The sequence below is a fragment of the Bombina bombina genome, chromosome 1 (assembly GCF_027579735.1).
Source record: "Bombina bombina isolate aBomBom1 chromosome 1, aBomBom1.pri, whole genome shotgun sequence".
Lineage (NCBI taxonomy): Eukaryota > Metazoa > Chordata > Amphibia > Anura > Bombinatoridae > Bombina > Bombina bombina.
Window position 1 is genome coordinate 593,469,179 of NC_069499.1, and position 23,682 is coordinate 593,492,860.

The 23,682-nt window shown below is 41.8% G+C and overlaps 1 protein-coding gene across 2 annotated transcripts in view; it reads right to left on the bottom strand.

Moving 5' to 3' along the window:
• Positions 1-23,682, bottom strand: part of PCNT (pericentrin) — a 470,255-nt gene that overhangs the window by 301,009 nt on the left and 145,564 nt on the right. For both annotated transcript variants that reach the window (XM_053698889.1, XM_053698888.1), the window contains one exon: positions 13,002-13,231. In XM_053698889.1, coding sequence (XP_053554864.1) covers positions 13,002-13,231 — 230 coding nt within the window. The remainder of the gene's footprint in view (positions 1-13,001; positions 13,232-23,682) is intronic.

Genomic DNA, 23,682 nt, shown 5'->3' on the forward strand with positions numbered 1-23,682 from the left:
TCGAAGGACGGAACCCTGAAATGTGTTGAGACACAAAGTCTTAAATGAGTCGAAAAGTTCCCTCTTTCTTGGGAACCACGTATAGGTTGGAATAGAATCCTTGACCCTGTTCCCCAAGAGGAACTGGGACAATCACTTCTAGAGAAGCGAGACCCTTGACGCAGTTTAAGAAAGCCTCTCTCTTTATCTGGTCTGCAGAAAATCTTGAAAGGAGAAATTTGCCTCTGGGGGGGTCAAGATTTGAATTCTATCCTGTATCCCTGGGAGACTACATCCATTGCCCAAGGATCAGAGACATTGCGAATCAAAGCCTGCTGAAAGAAGGAAAGCCTGCCCCCTACTTGATCCGAGATTGGATAGGGGGGCGGACCCTTCATACCGATTTATTCTCAGAGGAATCTTTCTTGGATTGCTTGCCCTTATTCCAAGTATGGTTAGACCTCCATGAGATTTTGGCTTGTTTGGGTTTGGAAGAAGAGGATGATTTCTGTCCCTTGAAATTGCGATAGGAATGAAAATTAGAAGTCTGGCAACCCTTAGGTCTACCCTTTTTATCCTGTGGCAAAAAAGATCCCTTTCCACCCGTGACCGTGGAAATGATTTCAGTCAGACCAGGACTAAACAAAGGGAAGAGACATAAGTTTAGACTTGGACACCATGTCCGCAGACCAAGACTTTAGCCACAGAGCTCTGCGAGATAGAACGGCAAAGCTCGAAATCTTAGAACCCAAATGGAATGCTTGCATGCTGGCATTACAGATAAAGGTATTAGCCAGCTTTAAAGCCTTGATCCTGTCTTGGATCTCCTCTAATGTAGTTTCCTCCAAAATAAGATCCGATAAGGAGTCACACCAGTAGAAGGCCGCACCAGCGACCGCATCAATACTAGCAACTGGTTGCCATTGTGGACGTTGATGAAGTAACATCTTTAAGTAACCTTCCAGCTTCCTATCCATAGGATAGAGGAATAGTGGTTCTCTTGGCTAATGTAGAAATAACGCCCTCCACAGAGTCAGCAACAGGAAACATCTTTTTAAAGACAGGAGACGGGGAAAAAGGGACACCCGGATTCTCCCATTCCTGAGATATAATGTCAGACATGCGATCTGGAACAGGAAATACTTCCACAAATTTGGGTTCGACATCAAAGACTCCATTGAGTTAATTAGCCCTTTTAGGAGTTTCTGCAACTATATTTTCAGAATGCTCCAAAGTAGCTAGAACCTCTTTCGAAAGCAAACGGAGGTGTTCAAGCTTAAATCTAAAATTAACCTCCTCTGAATCTGCTATACTCACTACAGCAGATTTAAAATCGGAAATCTCACCCTCAGAAGCAACCGAGGAGTGATCCTCCTCAGATAACGGAGATAAACTGGCTAAAGCAGTCTTGGCGGAATTGAGAGCATTAAATCTAAAATGTCCTCTAAAGGGATTTCAACCTTTAGAGATTCTTCTAGAGCATCGAACCAAAAAGCTGCCGCAGTAGTGACTGGGACAATGCAAGCTGTTGGTTGTAAAAGGAAACCCTGATGAATAAATAATTTCTTTAGAAGACCCTCTAACTTCTTATCCATAGGGTCTTTGAAAGCACAACTGTCTTCAATAGGTATAGTTGTACGCTTAGCCAGGGTAGAAATAGCTCCATCCACCTTAGGGACTGACTGCCAAGAGTCCCGAATGGTGTCTGATATGGGATACATTTTCTTGAAATTAGGAGGAGGAGAGAACGGTATACCCGGTCTGTCCCATTCCTTTTTTATAATTTCAGAAATTCTTTTAGGAACCGGAAAAACATCAGTGTAAGTAGGTATTCAGTGTAAGTAGGTACCTCCAAATATTTGTCCATTTTAGAACAATTTCTCTGGTGGAATTACAATAGGGTCACAATCATCCAGAGTCGCTAAAACCTCCCTAAGTAACAGGCGGAGGTGTTCAAGCTTAAATTTAAAAGACATAATGTCCGAATCTGTCTGAGGTAACACACTTCCTGGGTCTGAAAGTTCTCCCTCAGACAATAATTCCCTGACCCCCAACTCAGAGCCCTGTGAGGGTACATCGGAAATAGCCAACAAAGCATCAGAGGATTCAGTATGCACATTAATACCTGACCTACTGCGTTTACCCTGTAACACTGGTAATTTAGATAATACCTCTGTAAGGGTAGTTGACATAACTGCAGCCATATCCTGCAGAGTAAAAGAATTAGACGCACTTGAGGTACTTGGAGTCGCTTGTGTGGGCGTTAAAGGTTGTGACACTTGGGGAGAATTAGATGGCATATCCTGATTCTCTTCAGATTGAGAATTATCCTTAGGCACACTTTCATTACTTAAAATATGCTTTTTACATTGTAAGGCCCTTTCAGTACAAGAGGTACACAAAGTAAGAGGGGGTACCACAATGGCTTCTAAACACATAGAGCAATTACTTTCCTCAATGTCAGACATGTTGAACAGACTAGCAATCCACAATAGTCGTAGATCACCTTATTTATTGATGCAAACCACTTTTTGAAAAATGTGTACTGTGCCTTTAAGAAATAAAAAGCACACAATTTTTCTCAGATTGTCAAAAAACGTTAATAAATGCTACACAATTAAATATTTATATTCAATTGGCCAAAAAATGATTGCACCCTGTAAGGAAAATCAAAATTTACCCTCTAAGAGACATCTTTAAGCAAAAAAATATGTTTTTACTGAAAAAATGACCCCTGCGCCTACCTGCCCCCAGGGTACTGCAAAAAGACTCGACAACGATCCGGTGAACAGAACAGAAGTTTAGGCCCCACCAGAGAAAATGCCTGCTGCCTTCTCAGTCAGAGTAAACTGCGCGTCTGAGAGCGCAAAATAGGCCCCGCCCATCATGGACATCGTCCTAACAGTCTGAATAACCGCATGGGAAGCGGTCTGAAAAACAGAATTTATGCTTACCTGATAAATTACTTTCTCCAACGGTGTGTCCGGTCCACGGCGTCATCCTTACTTGTGGGATATTCTCTTCCCCAACAGGAAATGGCAAAGAGCCCAGCAAAGCTGGTCATATGATCCCTCCTAGGCTCCGCCTACCCCAGTCATTCGACCGACGTACAGGAGGAAATAGGCATAGGAGAAACCATATGATACCGTGGTGACTGTAGTTAGAGAAAATAATTCATCAGACCTGATTAAAAAAACCAGGGCGGGCCGTGGACCGGACACACCGTTGGAGAAAGTAATTTATCAGGTAAGCATAAATTCTGTTTTCTCCAACATAGGTGTGTCCGGTCCACAGCGTCATCCTTACTTGTGGGAACCAATACCAAAGCTTTAGGACACGGATGAAGGGAGGGAGCAAATCAGGTCACCTAAATGGAAGGCACCACGGCTTGCAAAACCTTTCTCCCAAAAATAGCCTCTGAAGAAGCAAAAGTATCAAATTTGTAAAATTTGGCAAAAGTGTGCAGTGAAGACCAAGTCGCTGCCTTACATATCTGGTCAACAGAAGCCTCGTTCTTGAAGGCCCATGTGGAAGCCACAGCCCTAGTGGAGTGAGCTGTGATTCTTTCAGGAGGCTGCCGTCCGGCAGTCTCATAAGCCAAACGGATAATGCTTTTAAGCCAAAAGGAAAGAGAGGTAGAAGTCGCTTTTTGACCTCTCCTTTTACCAGAATAAACAACAAACAAAGAAGAAGTTTGTCTGAAATCTTTAGTGGCCTCTAAATAGAATTTTAGAGCACGGACTACGTCCAAATTGTGTAACAAACGTTCCTTCTTTGAAACTGGATTCGGGCACAAAGAAGGTACAACTATCTCCTGGTTAATATTCTTGTTGGAAAACACTTTCGGAAGAAAACCAGGCTTAGTACGCAAAACCACCTTATCTGCATGGAACACCAGATAGGGCGGAGAACACTGCAGAGCAGATAACTCTGAAACTCTTCTAGCAGAAGAAATTGCAACCAAAAACAAAACTTTCCAAGATAATAACTTAATATCTACGGAATGTAAGGGTTCAAACGGAACCCCTTGAAGAACTGAAAGAACTAGATTGAGACTCCAGGGAGGAGTCAAAGGTCTGTAAACAGGCTTGATTCTAACCAGAGCCTGAACAAACGCCTGAACGTCTGGCACAGCTGCCAGCCTTTTGTGAAGTAAAACAGATAACGCAGAAATCTGTCCCTTCAGAGAACTTGCAGATAATCCCTTCTCCAAACCCTCTTGTAGAAAGGATAAAATCCTAGGAATTTTTATCTTGTTCCATGGGAATCCTTTAGATTCACACCAATAGATATATTTTTTCCATATCTTATGGTAAATCTATCTAGTTACAGGCTTTCTAGCCTGAATAAGAGTATGGACCTTGAACAAGAAGGTCCTGTCTCAAAGGCAGCTTCCATGGTGGAGCCGATGACATATTCACCAGGTCTGCATACCAAGTCCTGCGTGGCCACGCAGGAGCTATCAAGATCACCGAAGCCCTCTCCTGGTTGATCCTGGCTACCAGCCTGGGAATGAGAGGAAACGGTGGGAAAACATAAGCTAGGTTGAAGGTCCAAGGTGCTACTAGTGCATCTACTAGAGTCGTCTTGGGATCCCTGGATCTGGACCCGTAACAAGGAACCTTGAAATTCTGGCGAGACGCCATCAGATCCATGTCTGGAATGCCCCATAATTGAGTTATTTGGGCAAAGATTTCCGGGTGGAGTTCCCACTCCCCCGGATGGAATGTCTGACGACTCAGAAAATCCGCTTCCCAATTTTCCACTCCTGGGATGTGGATTGCAGACAAGTGGCAGGAGTGATCCTCCGCCCATTGAATTATCTTGGTCACTTCCTCCATCGCCAGGGAACTCCTTGTTCCCCCCTGATGGTTGATATAAGCAACTGTCGTCATGTTGTCTGATTGAAACCTTATGAATTTGGCCTTTGCTAGATGAGGCCAAGCTTTGAGAGCATTGAATATCGCTCTCAGTTCCAGAATGTTTATCGGGAGAAGAGATTCTTCCCGAGACCATAGACCCTGAGCTTTCAGGGGTTCCCAGACCGCGCCCCAGCCCACCAGACTGGCGTCGGTCGTGACAATGACCCACTCTGGTCTGCGGAAGCTCATTCCCTGTGACAGATTGTCCAGTATTAGCCACCAACGGAGTGAATCTCTGGTCCTTTGATCTACTTGAATCGTCGGAGACAAGTCTGTATAATCCCCATTCCACTGTCTGAGCATGCACAGTTATAATGGTCTTAGATGAATTCGTGCAAAAAGAACTATGTCCATTGCTGCAACCATCAATCCTATTACTTCCATGCACTGCGCTATGGAAGGACGAAGAACAGAATGAAGAACTTGACAAGAGCTTAGAAGTTTTGATTTTCTGACCTCTGTCAGAAAAATTCTCATTTCTAAGGAGTCTATTATTGTTCCCAAGAAGGGAACTCTTGTTGACGGGGAAAGAGAACTTTTTTCTATGTTTACTTTCCATCCGTGAGATCTGAGAAAGGCTAGGACGATGTCCGTATGAGCCTTTGCCTTTGACAGAGACGACGCTTGAATCAGGATGTCGTCCAAGTACGGTACTACTGCAATGCCCCTTGGTCTTAGAACCGCCAGAAGGGACCCTAGTACCTTTGTGAAAATTCTCGGAGCAGTGGCTAACCCGAATGGAAGTGCCACAAACTGGAAATGCTTGTCCAGAAAAGCGAACCTTAGGAACTGATGATGTTCCTTGTGGATAGGAATATGGAGGTACGCTTCCTTTAAATCCACCGTGGTCATGAATTGACCTTCCTGGATGGTAGGAAGGATCGTTCGAATGGTTTCCATTTTGAACGATGGAACCCTGAGAAATTTGTTTAGGATCTTGAGATCTAGAATTGGTCTGAACGTTCCCTCTTTTTTGGGAACTATGAACAGGTTGGAGTAAAACCCCATTCCTTGTTCTCTTATTGGAACTGGATGAATTACTCCCATCCTTAACAGGTCTTCTACACAATGTAAGAATGCCTGTCTTTTTATTTGGTTTGAAGATAATTGAGACCTGTGGAACCTTCCCCTTGGGGGTAGTTCCTTGAATTCCAGGAGATAACCTTGAGAAACTATTTCTAGTGCCCAAGGATCCTGAACATCTCTTGCCCAGGCCTGAGCAAAGAGAGAAAGTCTGCCCCCCACCAGATCCGGTCCCGGATCGGGGGCCATCCCTTCATGCTGTTTTGGTAGCAGTGGCAGGCTTCTTGGCCTGCTTACCCTTGTTCCAGCCTTGCATCGGTCTCCAGGCTGGTTTGGGTTGAGAAGTATTACCCTCTTGCTTAGAGGATGTAGAAGTAGAGGCTGGTCCGTTTCTGCGAAAGGGACGAAAATTAGGCTTATTTCTAGCCTTAAAAGACCTATCCTGAGGAAGGGCGTGGCCCTTTCCTCCGGTGATGTCTGAAATAATCTCTTTCAAATCAGGCCCAAACAGTGTTTTGCCCTTGAAAGGGATGTTAAGTAATTTTGTCTTGGAAGACACATCCGCTGACCAAGACTTCAGCCAGAGCGCTCTGCGCGCCACGATAGCAAACCCTGAATTTTTCGCCGCTAATCTCGCTAATTGCAAAGCGGCATCTAGAATAAAAGAATTAGCCAGTTTAAGTGCATGAACTCTGTCCATAATCTCCTCATACGAAGATTCTTTATCGAGCGACTTTTCTAGTTCTTCGAACCAGAAACACGCTGCCGTAGTGACAGGAACAATGCATGAAATTGGTTGAAGAAGGTAACCTTGCAAAACAAACATTTTTTTAAGCAAACCCTCTAATTTTTTATCCATAGGATCTTTAAAAGCACAACTATCTTCTATGGGAATGGTAGTGCGTTTGTTTAGAGTAGAGACCGCCCCCTCGACCTTAGGGACTGTCTGCCATAAGTCCTTTCTGGGGTCGACTATAGGAAATAATTTCTTAAATATAGGGGGAGGCACAAAAGGTATGCCGGGCCTTTCCCATTCCTTGTTTACTATATCCGCCACCCGCTTGGGTATAGGAAAAACATCGGGGGGCACCGGAACCTCTAGGAACTTATCCATCTTACATAATTTCTCTGGAATGACCAAATTGTCACAATCATCCAGAGTAGATAATACCTCCTTAAGCAGTGCGCGGAGATGTTCTAATTTAAATTTAAATGTTACAACATCAGGTTCAGCTTGTTGAGAAATTTTCCCTGAATCTGAAATTTCTCCCTCATACAAAACCTCCCTCCTTGCCCCTTCAGATTGGTGTGAGGGTATGTCAGAAGCGTTATCATCAGCGTCCTCTTGCTCTTCATTGTTTAAAACAGAGCAATCGCGCTTTCTTTGATAAGTAGGCATTTTAGATAAAATATTTGCAATAGAATTATCCATAACAGCCGTTAATTGTTGCATAGTAATAAGTATTGGCGCACTAGATGTACTAGGGGCCTCTTGTGTGGGCAAAACTGGTGTAGACACAGAAGGGGGTGATGCAGTACCATGCTTACTCCCCTCATCTGAAGAATCATCTTGGGCACTATTATTATCTGTGGCATCATTGTCCCTACTTTGTTTGGACACCATGTCACAATTATCACATATATTTAAATGGGGAGACACATTGGCTTTCATACATATAGAACATCGTTTATCTGATGGTTCAGACATGTTAAACAGGCTTAAACTTGTCAACAAAGCACAAAAAACGTTTTAAAATAAAACCGTTACTGTCACTTTAAATTTTAAACAGAACACACTTTATTACTGAATATGCGAAAAAGTATGAAGCAATTGTTCAAAATTCACCAAAATTTCACCACAGTGTCTTAAAGCCTTAAAAGTATTGCACACCAAATTTGAAAGCTTTAACCCTTAAAATAACGGAACCGGAGCCGTTTTTACATTTAACCCCTATACAGTCCCAGGAATCTGCTTTGCTGAGACCCAACCAAGCCCAGAGGGGAATACGATACCAAATGACGCCTTCTATAAGCTTTTTCAGTGGATCTTAGCTCCTCACACATGCATCTGCATGCCTTGCCTTCCAAAAACAACTGCGCATTAGTGGCGCGAAAATGAGGCTCTGCCTATAACTAGAGAAGGCCCCCATCTGAAAAAGGTGTCCATACAGTGCCTGCCGTTTTTTAACAACAATCCCCAAGATTATAATAACTATAAAGCGCTATAATCTGTCAAATATGCTTAGCAAGTAATCGTTTTAGCCCAGAAAAATGTCTACCAGTTTTTTAAGCCCTTATAAAGCCTTTATTCTTATACTTAATCTAAGAAAATGGCTTACCGGTCCCCATAGGGAAAATGACAGCCTTCCAGCATTACCAAGTCGTGTTAGAAATGTGGCCATCATACCTCAGGCAGAAAAGTCTGCCAACTGCTTCCCCCAACTGAAGTTACTTCATCTCAACAGTCCTGTGTGGAAACAGCAATCGATTTTAGTAACGTTTGCTAAAATCATCTTCCTCTCACAAACAGAGATCTTCTTCTCTTTTCTGTTTCAGAGTAAATAGTACATACCAGCACTATTTTAAAATAACAAACACTTGATTGAAGAATAAAAACTACATTTAAACACCAAAAAACTCTTAGCCATCTCCGTGGAGATGTTGCCTGTGCAACGGCAAAGAGAATGACTGGGGTAGGCGGAGCCTAGGAGGGATCATATGACCAGCTTTGCTGGGCTCTTTGCCATTTCCTGTTGGGGAAGAGAATATCCCACAAGTAAGGATGACGCCGTGGACCGGACACACCTATGTTGGAGAAAGAAGCCATGTGGTCCCTTTATAATAAATAAACTTGCAGCCCTCCTGACTTATGTTGTTAAAAAACTATAAAGATATATAATATCTTATAAAGATATATATAATAAACTATCAAGCTGCCTCTCCCAGTGTCAAGCCCCATACAGTGAAAATGTCATATGTTAAGGCAATATGAATAAACATAGGTCTCTCAGTAACACCCTAAGTGTACAGGTCTACTGCTTACCCCTTCCCTTGCAGGGAAAAAATGTCAGCCAGCTCTGATATACCAAGTCTCCTCAGAATAAAAGACTGAACATACCTCAATGCTGCTTGTAGCATGACACCGTTCTCCACACTGAAGATTTCTCTTGCACTACCTTCAGAAGTTCTGTGGGAACTAACATGGATCTTAGTTAACCTCAGGGCAGAAATCTTCTTCTCATATCTCCCTGAGAAAAATAGTACTCACTGGTACCATTTAAAATAAAAAACTTTTTGATTGAAGAATCTAAAACACCTCACTTTACCTCTTCCTATTACTAACACAGGCAAAGAGAATGACTGGGGGTGGAGGGAAGGGAGGAGCTATATATACAGCTCTGCTGTGGTGCTCTTTGCCACTTCCTGTTAGCAGGAGGTTAATATCCCACAAGTAAGGATGAAATCCGTGGACTCGTCGTATCTTGTAGAAGAAATATTGATACTTTGGGCCCAATTTGGACATTTTCACTAAGAGGTGTACTCACTTTTGTTGCCAACGGTTTAGACATTAATGGCTGTGTGTTGAGTTATGTTTATGGGACAGATAATTTACACTCTTATACATGTTGTACACTCACTACTTTACATTGTACCAAAGTATCATTTCTTCAGTGTTGTCACATGAAAAGATATAATAAAATATTTACAAAATTGTAAGGGGTGTACTCACTTTTGTGAGATACTGTATATCCTTCAGAGGATATCTTATGTTTTTAAGTGTATTTTATGTGTATTACACTTTTAATTAAACTTTTTCCAGGTATATTACTTGTTGAGATTTCCTTGGTTCCCGAGTTCCTGTATGGTGTTCAGTGTACGCTGTGGGAGACCAGGGCTGCATTGTCAGATTTGAGCCTCCAGGGTAGCTCTAAATTACCCGGATCACTTTATTTTGCACTTTGTGATAAGTGCCAGGAGTCTGAGTATCCATCCTAGGGGTCTCTCTCTTACTGGTGGGATCTGATTTTAAAGATAATACGCCATTGGAGCGTTCTTTTTTAAAAAAAAATTAACTTGTGGGAAGCATCACAATCTGAAGTATAACCTCAAAAGAAACTGTCCATGTGAAAGTCTAAAGATCTTTCAAATCAGGAATTAAAGAATGGCTTATGTCATGGAACTGTGCTTTTACAACCAAATTAGAGTAAAACATAAATTTCTTCACTCTGTGGGTCATATAGAAAAAGGACATAGTCTGAGAGACAGTCTGATCAACAGCTATAACATTCATTTATGAATAAATGGTAGTTGTATATGGGGTTTGTTGTGTTCCCTTGTTCAGAGAACTGCCTCATATTGTAGAGTTGGACTGACTTTTAGCACAGTATCAAAGTGATAGACTTTAGGATATTTATCCTCTGTGAAAGACATGGTGAACTTAAGAGAGACTTTATCATGAGCAGATTATAAATAAAAATCAGATGCGCCCTCTATACTTGCTACAAAAATATTATTACTGGTGCTGAAGTGATGTGCACTGCAACTTTGTGATGTCTGTGTGATATTTCAAAAATTGCTATGATTTATATCAAGACAATAAATTGTATACAAATGTCATGACAATCTATATATAATAATAATATAAATTAATAGAAAATAATATGACCATCTCATATATTGTTTTAACAAAGATAGTCCACTCTAGGAGATATTTCACAGATCTCCAGGCAGCAAACTCATTCCAGATCGATGTTGGCAGTCGCAGGTTCTGTTAAAAAGAAGAAGAGAAGAGGCGCCAAATGGTGTGTATCGTTTGAACTACAGAATGCCAAGCCCCCAAATAAAGCTTACTTACAAGATTTCCAGCACTTGAGAAGTGCCACATATGCCTTCTGAACTATTTGCAGCCATCCAGCTAGCTGTATTTGGCCAATGTTACTTCAGTATTAGGCTGTGCAAGACAAAATCACAAAAGTGCCACAATAGTGTGTATCAGTGAGAACACTAACAAGTGCGCAAATATTGAAATGTACTCACGAGATGTGCGGCACTTAAGAAGTGCCACTAAGACCTCCTGGACACTTATCAGCTGTCCAGATCACTGTGTTCACAGGTTATCCTCTGGGCTAAAACGTTAGGTTCACAATGGCTCCAAAAAGCACCTTGGGATTCACCCTCCAATCAGTAAAAATATCAGTGCATAAATGGCAGAAAATAAAGTACCAAAAATGCCGTGCTACTAGTAAAATATAAAAAGTTTAATAAAAACAATTAACACAAGAAATAATGGATTGTGTTAATTGTTTTTATTAAACTTTTTATATTTTACTAGTAGCACGGCATTTTTGGTACTTTATTTTCTGCCATTTATGCATTGATATTTTTACTGATTGGAGGGTGAATCCCAAGGTGCTTTTTGGAGCCATTGTGAACCTAACGTTTTAGCCCAGAGGATAACCTGTGAACACAGTGATCTGGACAGCTGATAAGTGTCCAGGAGGTCTTTGTGGCACTTCTCAAGTGCCCCACATCTCGTGAGTACATTTCAATATTTGCGCACTTGTTAGTGTTCTCACTGATACACACTATTGTGGCACTTTTGTGATTTTGTCTTGCACAGCCTAATACTGAAGCAACATTGGCCAAATACAGCTAGCTGGACGGCTGCAAATAGTTCAGAAGGCATATGTGGCACTTCTCAAGTGCTGGAAATCTTGCAAGTAAGATTTATTTGGGGGCTTGGCCTTCTGTAGTTCAAACGATACACACCATTTGGCGCCTCTTCTCTTCTTCTTTTTATCAAGAGCAGCACTACCCCTTTTAATAAGCATTTTTTTTAGCATTTGTGCATTCTCAGCTAAGAGTCTATATGTTTTATTTACATATTTATTATACAATAATTTGTTATAGTTTTCCAAATGTCAATGACTATTGCCAAATGTTTCATCTTATAGCAAAGAAAATCTGAATGCCTACAAGATAGATCATCCTAATCTGTGTACAGGATCAACCATTCTTTGGTTCTCAATCTCCAAGAACCCATGCAATAAATTAATAAATTACAGTTACATGTAGTTGTGGCAGAAGTGAAATATAAAAATAATTTCACCAATAAATCAAACAATTTTGGAGATAAAAGCAATGAGACCACTGGCCGCTTTGAACCAAAATTTACACATTAAATTCTTTTGGTTGCTAGGAAAATGCTGGTAGGGCAACACGCTTTGATTGAGATACAGAATTCTCCTAGTATTGTTAATGTTAATAAACAGTAATAAAGGTTTGTAAAAATATCAAAAGGGATAAATAAACATGGAGGATATGCAGTTTCTACATACACTGCCAGAAATGTGTTCCATCATTTTTACATCAAGAAACAATGACAGAAATGTTTATACACCTCAGGGTCTAGATTTTAAGAATGTCGTCTATAATGCTTAATTAATCCTATTTATAAGTACCCTTTCATAAGATTTGCTGACTGGAGTAGGTATTATATTTTTAATTCTTACAAATTGTGATTACCCAGCAAAGGTGTTAAGCACACAACAGAAATGTCACTCGGGACTCTGCCGTTACAGAGTGGAAAATGCAGATGATCCAATCAGCAGTGCTAGTTCCACATCTGAGTCATGCAACTAGTGCTTGCTGATTGGAGTCCTGAACAGAATTTCTTTGCGGGTGTTAAACACACAGTTCTATAGGGTCGATAGCCTTAAAATGAAATGCTCTAACGGATTAGAGCATGTAATTATTATTTTTTTTACTATTATGGCCCTTTACTATAATTTGTCACATCATTAAACTGAAGTTCTACAAACCATAATCTTTAAGCAAAGTTACAGAAAAATACCAACAAACTACTGAAACTCCCAGTAGTGCTCAACTGCTATATTCCAGGATAACCAGAAAGGAGCTAGGTCTTGAAGATGCCCTAGTAACTCAACTGACTGATCAATTCAGTATATGTACTACTGCTAAGGTGATACTTTGGGAACTCACAATCGAGTACAGACATCAATACCCCAAGAGTGTGTGTAATACTCCAAGAGTAAAATATATTAAAATACAGCTTACATCCATGAACTGTCGCTGGTTCTTCAGCTGCTTTTCTAGTGACTGTATCTGCTGCTGAAGATCAGATACTTCAGTGGTCTTCTTTAAGAGTTCTTGGTTGCGAGACATTTGTTCTTCAAGTTCCATCTCAAGGACCTTCATCTGAGAAAGCAGGTTAGAGCGATCTTTCTTTGCCTGGCAATGCAGCTCTAGCTTCTCTCTAGTTAAGCGCTCAGTCTCTTTCACTAACTCTGTAGTAGAAATAAAATAAAAGTGATTCAACGTATGATAACTTCATATGCATGCTTTGCAACATAAGCATCAATAACTATGGGTATGATAACAAATATGATAATGCACATATCCAGCTATATAGTTGTTTATCAACGCTCTACAATATCTAGGTATTTCTAAACCATAAGCCTCTACACATAACTAATGTAACAAATAATAGCCTTAAAAAGGGATATGGTACTTTTTATGCTGTTCTATGTATATGAAAGAGTAGCAGTCACAATAAAAACATTTTTTTCACATGATAAAAGGTTTAATGGGACAATGCATTAAGTCAAGTAGCTGATAAGAGTTCACTGATTTCGAACCAGGAATACAATTTTAAATGGGCTGAACTCACCCACTCTCTTCCAGTTCTCCAATTGAAAGGTTGATTTCTGCTTTTTACATACTGTTTCAATACAGAATACTGGAGTATTTTTGCTATAGGTGGCAGTTACAACAGGCAAAAGCAGCTATTATTACAGTAACAAATCTCCAAATCCAGAAATTCCAAAATCCAGAATTAGTCTGAAATTTCATATATATATATATATATATATATATATATATATATATATATATATATATATATATATATATATATATATATATATATATATATATATATATATAAAATAAAATTAAAAATAAATTGCCATTTCCCCCACAAGTAAGTCATATTTTTTTCATAATCTCTCCCCCCCCCCCACACACACACACATCTTTGCTTTGTTTTGTTTGTGATCTAGAAGTCTTTATTTAAAATAATAACTTACGTTTCTGTTTACAGTAGTGTACTATTTTTTTCTCTCTCTATATATATATATCAAGAGTCATCTTCCCATGTTAACGGCGGATGAAAGCCTAATAAATACAGTGAAAAACAAAATGTATGCTTACCCGATAAATTTATTTCTTCAAGATGTGGTGAGTCCACGGGTTCATCTTAAAGGGACACTAAACCCCCCAAAAAATGTAATGATTCAGATAGAGAATACAATTTTAAATAACATTCCAACTGACTTCTATTATCTAATTTGCTTCATTCTTAAGATATCCTTTGTTGAAAAAATAACAATGCACATGTGTGAGCCAATCACATGAGGCATCTATGTGCATATACCAAACAGCAGCTATGGAGCATATCTAGATATGATTTTCAACAAAGAATATCAAGAGAATGAAGCATATTAGATAATAGAAGTAAATTAGAAACTTGTTTAAAATTGCATGCTCTTTTTAAATCATGAAAGAATTTTTTTGGTTTCATGTCCCTTTAATTACTGTTGGGAATACCACTACTCACCAGCAGGAGGAGGCAAAGAGCACCACAGTAAAACTGTTAAGTATCACTTCCCTACTCATAAACCCTAGTCATTCAACCAAAAGTAAATAGAGAAAGGAAAGCAACACAAGGTGTGGAGGTGCCTGAGGTTTAGTCAAAAATCCATAAAAAACTACGAAAAAAAGGGTGGATCCGTGGACTCACCACATCTTGAAGAAATAAATTTATCAGGTAAGCATAAATTTAGTTTTCTTCTAAAGATGTGGTGAATCCACGGGTTCATCTTAATTACCGTTGCTAGAGGACACAGATGAATAGGGAGGGATAAAACCAGCATGCCTAAACTGAAGGCACCACCGCATGAAGAACCTTTCTCCCATGAACTGCCTCAGTCGAGGCAAAAGTATCAAATCTGTAAAATTTAGAAAAACATAATGATGTAAGAACTTACCTGATAAATTAATTTCTTTCATATTGGCAAGAGTCCATGAGCTAGTGACGTATGGAATATACAATCCTACCAGGAGGGGCAAAATGCCTATAAATACACCCCTCACCACACCCACAATTCAGTTTAACGAATAGCCAAGTAGTGGGGTTATAAAGAAAGGAGTAAAAAGCATCAAAACAAAGAATTTGGAAATAATTGTGCTTTATACAAAAATAATAACCACCATAAAAAGGGTGGGTCTCATGGACTCTTGCCAATATGAAAGAAATTAATTTATCAGTTCTATATATAAATTATGTTTTCTTTCATGTAATTGGCAAGAGTACATGAGCTAGTGACGTATGGGATAGTAATACCCAAGATGTGGAACTCCACAGAAGAGTCACTAGAGAGAGGGAGGGATAAAAATAATAGCCATTTTCCACTGAAAAAAATTAATCCACAACCCAAAATATAAAAGTTTATTCTCATAAATGAAAAGAAAAAAAACTTAAACATAAGCAGAGGAATCAAACTGAAACAGCTGCCCGAAGAACTTCTCTACCAAAAACTGCTTCCAAGGAAGCAAATACATCAAAATTGTAGAATTTAGTAAATGTATGCAAAGAAGACCAAGTAGCTGCTTTGCAAATCTGATAAACTAAAGCTTCATTCTTAAAAGCCCACAAAGTGGAGACTGATCTAGTAGAATGAGCTGTAATTCTGAGAGGCGGGGCCTGACAGAATATATATATATGAGCCTGAAACATGGTCTCTATGACCGAGTCAGAAAAACCCCGCTTGGATAGAATTAAGCGTTCAAACTCCGAGCAGACAGCTTCAGAGAAAACTAGATTTTGGTGAAGGAAGGGCCTTCAAATTAGAAGGTCCTTCCTTAACGGAAGTCTCCAAGGTGGCAGTGAGGACATGTCGACCAGATCTGCATACCAATTCCTGCGAGGCCAAGCAGGTGCAATGAGAATCCCTGATGGCCTTTCCTACTTGCTTCGAGCAATAACCCGAAGAAGAAAGGCAAACGGATGAAAGAGATATGCTAGACTGAAGGTCCAAGGAACCGCCAGAGCATCCATCAGTTCCACCTGGGGGTCCCTGGACCTCGACCCGTATCACGGGAGCTTGGCATTCTGTCGATGCCAAGAGATCTAATTCCGGCTGACCCCACTTGAGAATCAGGCTGGAGAACATTTCCGGATGGAGTTATGTTGACCGACTGGAACCTGATAGACTGGACCGAGGCTAACTGAGGTCAGGCCGAAAGAGCGTTGAAGATTGCTCTCAGTTCCAGGATGTTTATAGGAAGAACAGACTCTGACTGAGTCCAAACTCCCTGAAGCTTTAGGGAACCCCAGACTTCTCCCCACCCTAGAAGGCTCACAGTCCAAAGGTGAGCACAGCACAGAGGTCTGGGTGCACAGGAGACCAGGGGCACTGCCACAGCCCCCCAACAATCTGCAAATAGCACACACAAAGTGGGACTCCAGCACTCCAATAATAGAAAAAGGCAATTTATTAAGCAACGTTTCGGGGTCACAGCCCCTATAGCATGAGGAAGGGGCTGTGACCCCGAAACGTTGCTTAATAAATTGCCTTTTTCTATTATTGGAGTGCTGGAGTCCCACTTTGTGTATGCTATTCACCCTAGAAGGCTGGCGACTGTTGTCACAATCACCCAAGATGGTCTGCGAAAGCAGGTTCCCTGGGAGAAATTATCCAGAGACAACCGCCATTAAAGAGAATTCCTTGTCTCCTACTCCAGTAGTATTCGAGGAGACAAATCCGCCTAATCTCCGTTCCATAGCCTGAACATGCTTAACTGCAGAGGTCTGAGGTGGGAATCGAAAAAACAGGATGATGTACATTGCCGCCACTAGCAGCCCGATTACCTTCCTGAACTGGGCTACTGATGGCCGAGGAATGGACTGAAGAGCTATAGAAGTATCGATAATCTTTGATTTCCTGACTTCTGTCAGAACAATCTTCATTGATAGGGAAACTGCTATAATTCCCAAGAAAGTTACTCTTGTATTAGGGACTAAGGAACTCTTTTCCAATTTTACCTTCCACCCGTGATATCGCCGGAAGGATAACATAATGTCCGTGTGGATCTTGCTTGTTGTAAGAATAGCCCCTGGACTGGGATGTCGTCCAGATAGGACGCCACTGCAATCCCGTAACCGAAGCACCACTAATAGCGATCCCAGAACCTTAGTGAAAATTCTGGGGGCTGTTGCAAGACTGAATGGAAGAGCCACGATTGGAAGAGTTTGTCTAGAAAGGCAAATCTTAGGAACTAGTGATGATCCCTGTAAATGGGAACATGCAGGTACGTCCTTTAACACCACTGTTGTCATAAACTGACCCTCTTGGATCAAAGGGAGAATGGAACGAATAGTTCCCATCCTGAAGGACGGTACTTTAAGAAATTTGTTTAGACTCTTAAGATCTAAAATTGGCCCGAAAGTTCCCTCTTCTTTGGGAACCACAAAGAGATTGGAATAAAATCCAGACCCTGTTCCTGTATCGGAATAGAAACAATCTCTCCCAGTTTGGAGAGGTCTCCTACACAGTGTAACAACGCTTCTCTATATTGTATCCCTGGTACACTATTTCTATTGGCCGGGGATCCTGAACATCTCGAACCTGAGCGAAGAAGAAAAGTCTGCCACCTACAAGATCCGGTCCGGATCGGGGGCAGGCCCTTCATGCTGGTTCAATAGCAGGCTTCTTGGATTGTTTTCCCTTATTCCAAGACTGAATGGGTCTCCATGAAGGTATAGATTGTTCCTGCTTGGAGGCGGAAAAGGAAGAATTTCCCTTGAAATCTTCAAAGGAACGAAAAATACTCTGTTGTCCTCTTTGTTTCATTTATCCTGAGGGAGAAGATGACCTTTACCTCACGAGATATCAGAGATAATTTCCGTCAAGCCAGGTCCAAACAAGGTCTTCCCCTAGTAAGGAATTGCTAAAATCTTAGACTTAAAGGACACATCCGCAGACCAAGGTTTTAACCCTATGGCTCTGCAAGCTAGAAACCTGAAATGTTTGCTCCCAGTTTAATAACTTGAAGGGAAACATCCGTAATAAAGTAATTAGCTAAATTAATAGCTTTATCATATCCTGGATTTCATCCAGCTAAGTTTCTGTCCTGATAGCATCAGACAATGCATCAAATCAATATGCCACCACACTAGAGACGGTAGCAATGCACACAGCTGGCCGCCATTGTGAGCCCTGGTGTACATACATCCTTATGAGTAACCTCTGTTGTCCATAGGATCTTTGAAAGAACAACTATCCTCTATGGGAAAAGTAGATCTATTAGCTAAGGAGGAAAAGGATATTTCCACCTTAGGGACTGTTTGCCAAGCCCCCTTAACAGAGTCGGCTATGGGAAACATCTTCCACTCTTTAGCAATGATCTCAGAAGCCTGGTCTGGTACCGGAAACCCGGCTATCGAGGAAGAAACCTCGAAATATCTGTTCCGCTTACTGCACTTCCTAGGAACAACGACGACCGTGGAATCGCTGTCATACGAATAGCTAAAACCTCCTTAAGTAACAGACCGAGGTGATCTAGCTAAAACCTGAAAGCCACACCTTCAGTATCAGCAAGAGGGATTACACTGGCAGAATCTGAAATTTCATCAAATGCTACTACGGTATCCCCCTCCTCAGGCTACCGGGAGGGGTCCACCGAAATAGCAACAACTGCGTCAGAAACCTCGCTTACTGAATATCTGATTTACCTCGTAAGCTAACTCCAACGGGAGCAATGGACTGGATACACCACAAGAGAAATAAATTTATCAGGTAAGCATAAATTATGTTTTCTCTTGTAAGGTGTATCCAGTCCACGGATCATCCATTACTTGTGGGATACCAATACCAAAGCTAAAGTACACGGATGAAGGGAGGGACAAGGAAGGTACCACTGCCTGTAAAACCTTTCTCCAAAAAATAGCGCCCGAAGAAGCAAAAGTATCAAATTTGTAGAATTTTGAAAAGTGTGAAGCGAAGACCAAGTCGCCGCCTTGCAAATCTGTTCAACAGAAGCCTCATTTTTAAAGGCCCATGTGGAAGCCACAGCTCTAGTAGAATGAGCTGTAATCCTTTCTGGAGGCTGCTGGCCAGCAGTCTCATAGGCTAAGCGGATTATGCTTCTTAGCCAAAAAGAAAGAGGTTGCCGAAGCCTTTTGACCTCTCCTCTGTCCAGAGTAGACAACAAAGCAGATGTTTGACGAAAATCTTTAGTAGCTTGTAATTAAAACTTTAAAGCACGAACCACGTCCAGATTGTGTAATAGACGTTCCTTCTTTGAAGAAGGATTAGGACACAAAGACGGAACAACAATCTCTTGATTGATATTCTTATTAGGTACCACCTTAGGTAAAAACCCAGGTTTGGTACGCAGAACTACCTTATCTGCATGAAAGATCAGATAAGGAGAATCACATTGTAAGGCAGATAACTCGGAAACTCTACGAGCCGAGGAAATAGCTACCAAAAAAAGAACTTTCCAAGATAAAGTTTGATATCTATGTAATGAAGAGGTTAAAATGGAACCCCCTGAAGAACTTTAAGAACCAAATTTAAGCTCCAAGGTGGAGCAACAGGTTTAAACACAGGCTTGATTCTAACTAAAGCCTGACAAAATGCCTGAACGTCTGGAACATCCGCCAGACGCTTGTGCAAAAGAATAGACAGAGCAGAAATCTGTCCCCTATCGTATGATAGATTTTCCTGGTGACAGGCTCTCAAGCCTGAATTAAGGTATCAATGACTGACTCGGAGAAACCACGCTTTGATAAAATCAAGCGTTCAATCTCCAGGCAGTCAGCCTCAGAGAAATTAGATTTGGATGGTTGAAAGGACCTTGAAGTAGAAGGTCCTGTCTCAGCGGCAGAGTCCATGGTGGAAAAAATGACATGTCCACTAGATCTGCATACCAAGTCCTGCGTGGCCACGCAGGCGCTATCAAGATCACCGATGCTCTCTCCTGCTTGATTTTGGCAATCAGACGAGGGAGCAGAGGAAACGGTGGAAACACATAAGCCAGGTTGAAGGACCAAGGCGCTGCTAGAGCATCTATCAGCGTTGCCTTGGGGTCCCTGGACCTGAACCGTAACAAGGAAGCTTGGTGTTCTGGCGAGACGCCATGAGATCCAGTTCTGGTTTGCCACAACGATGAACCAATTGTGCAAACAACTCCGGATGGAGTTCCCACTCCCCCGGATGAAAAGTCTGACGACTTAGAAAATCCGCCTCCCAGTTCTCTACACCTGGGATATGGATAGCTGATAGGTGGCAAGAGTGAATCTCTGCCCAGCGAATTATCTTTGAGACTTCTAACATTGGTAGGGAACTCCTTGTTCCCCCTAGATGGTTGATGTAAGCAACAGTTGTGATGTTGTCCGACTGAAATCTGATGAACCTCATTGTCGCTAGCTGAGGCCAAGCCTGAAGAGCATTGAATATCGCTCTTAGTTCCAGAATGTTTATTGGAAGGAGTGACTCCTCCTGAGTCCACGATCCCTGAGCCTTCAGGGAGTTCCAGACTGCACCCCAACCTAGAAGGCTGGCATCTGTCGTTACAATTGTCCAATCAGGCCTGCGAAAGGTCATACCTTTGGACAGATGGACCCGAGATAGCCACCAGGGGAGAGAATCCCTGGTCTCTTGATCCAGATTTAGTAGAGGGGACAAATCTGTGTAATCCCCATTCCACTGACTGAGCATACAGAGTTGCAGCGGTCTGAGATGTAGGCGTGCAAACGGCACTATGTCCATTGCCGCTACCATTAAGCCGATTACTTCCATGCACTGAGTCACCGAAGGGCGAAAAAACACAATTTATGCTTACCTGATAAATGTATTTCTCTTGTGGTGTATCCAGTCCACGGATCATCCATTACTTGTGGGATACCAATACCAAAGCTAAAGTACACGGATGAAGGGAGGGACAAGGCAGGAACTTAAATGGAAGGAACCACTGCCCGTAAAACCTTTCTGCCAAATATAGCCTCCGAAGAAGCAAAAGTATCAAATTTGTAAAATTTTGAAAAAGTATGAAGCAAAGACCAAGTCGCCGCCTTGCAAATCTGTTCAACAGAAGCCTCATTTTTAAAGGCCCAAGTGGAAGCCACAGCTCTAGTGGAATGAGCTGTAATCCTTTCAGGAGGCTGCTGTCCAGCAGTCTCATAGGCTAAGCGGATTAAGCTTCTTAGCCAAAAAGAAAAAGAGGTTGCCAAAGCCTTTTGACCTCTCCTCTGTCCAGAGTAGACAACAAACAAAGCAGATGTTTGACGAAAATCTTTAGTAGCTTGTAAGTAAAACTTTAAAGCACGGACCACGTCCAGATTGTGTAACACAAGGATGGAACCACAATCTCTTGATTGATATTCTTGTTAGATACCACCTTAGGTAAGAACCCAGGTTTGGTACGCAGGACTACCTTATCCGTATGAAAAATCAGATAAGGAGAATCACATTGTAAGGCAGATAGCTGAGAGACTCTACGAGCCGAGGAAATAGCTACCAAAAAAAAAAAAGAACTTTCCAAGATAAAAGTTTGATATCTATGGAATGAAGAGGTTCAAACAGAATTCCTTGAAGAACCTTAAGAACCAAGTTTAAGCTCCATGGTAGAGCAACAGGTTTAAACACAGGCTTGATTCTAACTAAAGCCTGACAAAATGCCTGAACGTCTGGAACATCTGCCAGACGCTAGTGCAAAAGAATAGACAGAGCAAAAATCTGTCCCTTTAAGAAACTAGCTGACAATCCCTTTTCCAAACCTTCTTGGAGAAAAGATAAAATCCTAGGAATCCTGACCTTACTCCATGAGTAACCCTTGGATTCACACCATTAAAGATATCTACGCCATACCTTATGTTAAATTTTCCTGGTGACAGGCTTTCGTGCCTGTATTAAGGTATCAATAACTGACTCGGAGAAGCCACGCTTTGATAAGATCAAGCGTTCAATCTCCAGGCAGTCAGCCTCCGAGAAATTAGATTTGGATGGTTGAAAGGACCCTGAAGTAGAAGGTCCTGTCTCAGAGGCAGAGACCATGGTGGAAAGGATGACATGTCCACTAGATCTGCATACCAGGTCCTGCGTGGCCACGCAGGTGCTATCAGAATCACCGATGCTCTCTCCTGCTTGATCTTGGCAATCAGTCGAGGGAGCAGAGGAAACGGTGGAAACACATAAGCCAAGTTGAAAGACCAGGGCGCTGCTAGAGTATCTATCAGTGTCGCCTTGGGATCCTTGGACCTGGATCCGTAACACGGAAGCTTGGCGTTCTGGCGAGACGCCATGAGATCCAGTTCTGGTTTGCTCCAACGGAGAATCAGTTGTGCAAATACCTCCGGATGGAGTTCCCACTCTCCCGGATGAAAAGTCTGACGACTTAGAAAATCCGCCTCCCAGTGCTCTACACCTGGGATATGGATAGCTGATAGGTGGCAAGAGTGAATCTCTGCCCAGTGAATTATTTTTGAAACTTCTAACATCTCTAGGGAACTTCTTGTTCCCCCTCGATGGTTGATGTAAGCTACAGTCGTGATGTTGACCGACTGAAATCTGATGTACCTCAGAGTTGCTAACTGAGGCCAAACCTGAAGAGCCTTGAATATCGCTCTTAGTTCCAGAATATTTATTGGAAGGAGAGACTCCTCCTGAGTCCACGATCCCTGAGCCTTCAGGGAGTTCCAGACTGTACCCCAACCTAGAAGGCTGGCATTTGTTGTTACAATAGTCCAATCTGGCCTGCGAAGGTCATGCCTTTGGACAGATGGACCCGAGATAGCCACCAGGGAAGAGGATCCCTGGTCTCTTGGTCCAGATTCAGTTGAGGGGCCAAATCTGTGTAATCCCCGCTCCACTGACTGAGCCTGCATAGTTGCAGCGGTCTGAGATGCAAGCGTGCAAACGGCACTATGTCCATTGCCGCTACCATTAAGCCGATTACTTCCATACAAAGGGCGCGGAATGGAATGAAGAACCCGAAAGGAATTTAGAAGCTTTGATAACCTGGACTCCGTCAAGGTAAATTTTCATTTCTACAGAATCTATCAGAGTCCCTAGAAAGGAAACTCTTGTGAGTGGGGATAGAGAACACTTTTCCTCGTTCACTTTCCACCCATGCGACCTCAGAAATGCCAGTACTACGTCCGTATGAGACTTGGCAATTTGGAAGTTTGACGCCTGTATCAGGATGTCGTCTAAATAAGGGGCCACTGCTATGCCCCGCGGCCTTAGGACCGCCAAAGCGACCCTAAAACCTTTGTAAAGATTCTTGGGGCTGTAGCTAATCCAAAGGGAAGAGCTACAACTGGTAATGCCTGTCTAGAAAGGCAAACCTGAGAAACCGATGATGATCTTTGTGTATCGGAATGTGAAGATAAGCATCCTTTAGATCCACTGTAGTCATATATTGACCCTCCTGGATCAGTGGTAGGATGGTACGAATAGTTTCCATCTTGAACGACGGAACTTTGAGGAATTTGTTTAAGATCTTTAGATCCAAAATCGGTCTGAAGGTTCCCTCTTTTTTGGGAACCACAAACAGATTTGAGTAAAAACCCTGTTCCTGTTCCTCCTTTGGAACTGGATGGATCACTCCCATAACTAGGAGGTCTCGTACACAGTGTAAGTATGCCTCTCTCTATCTGGTTTGCAGATAATTG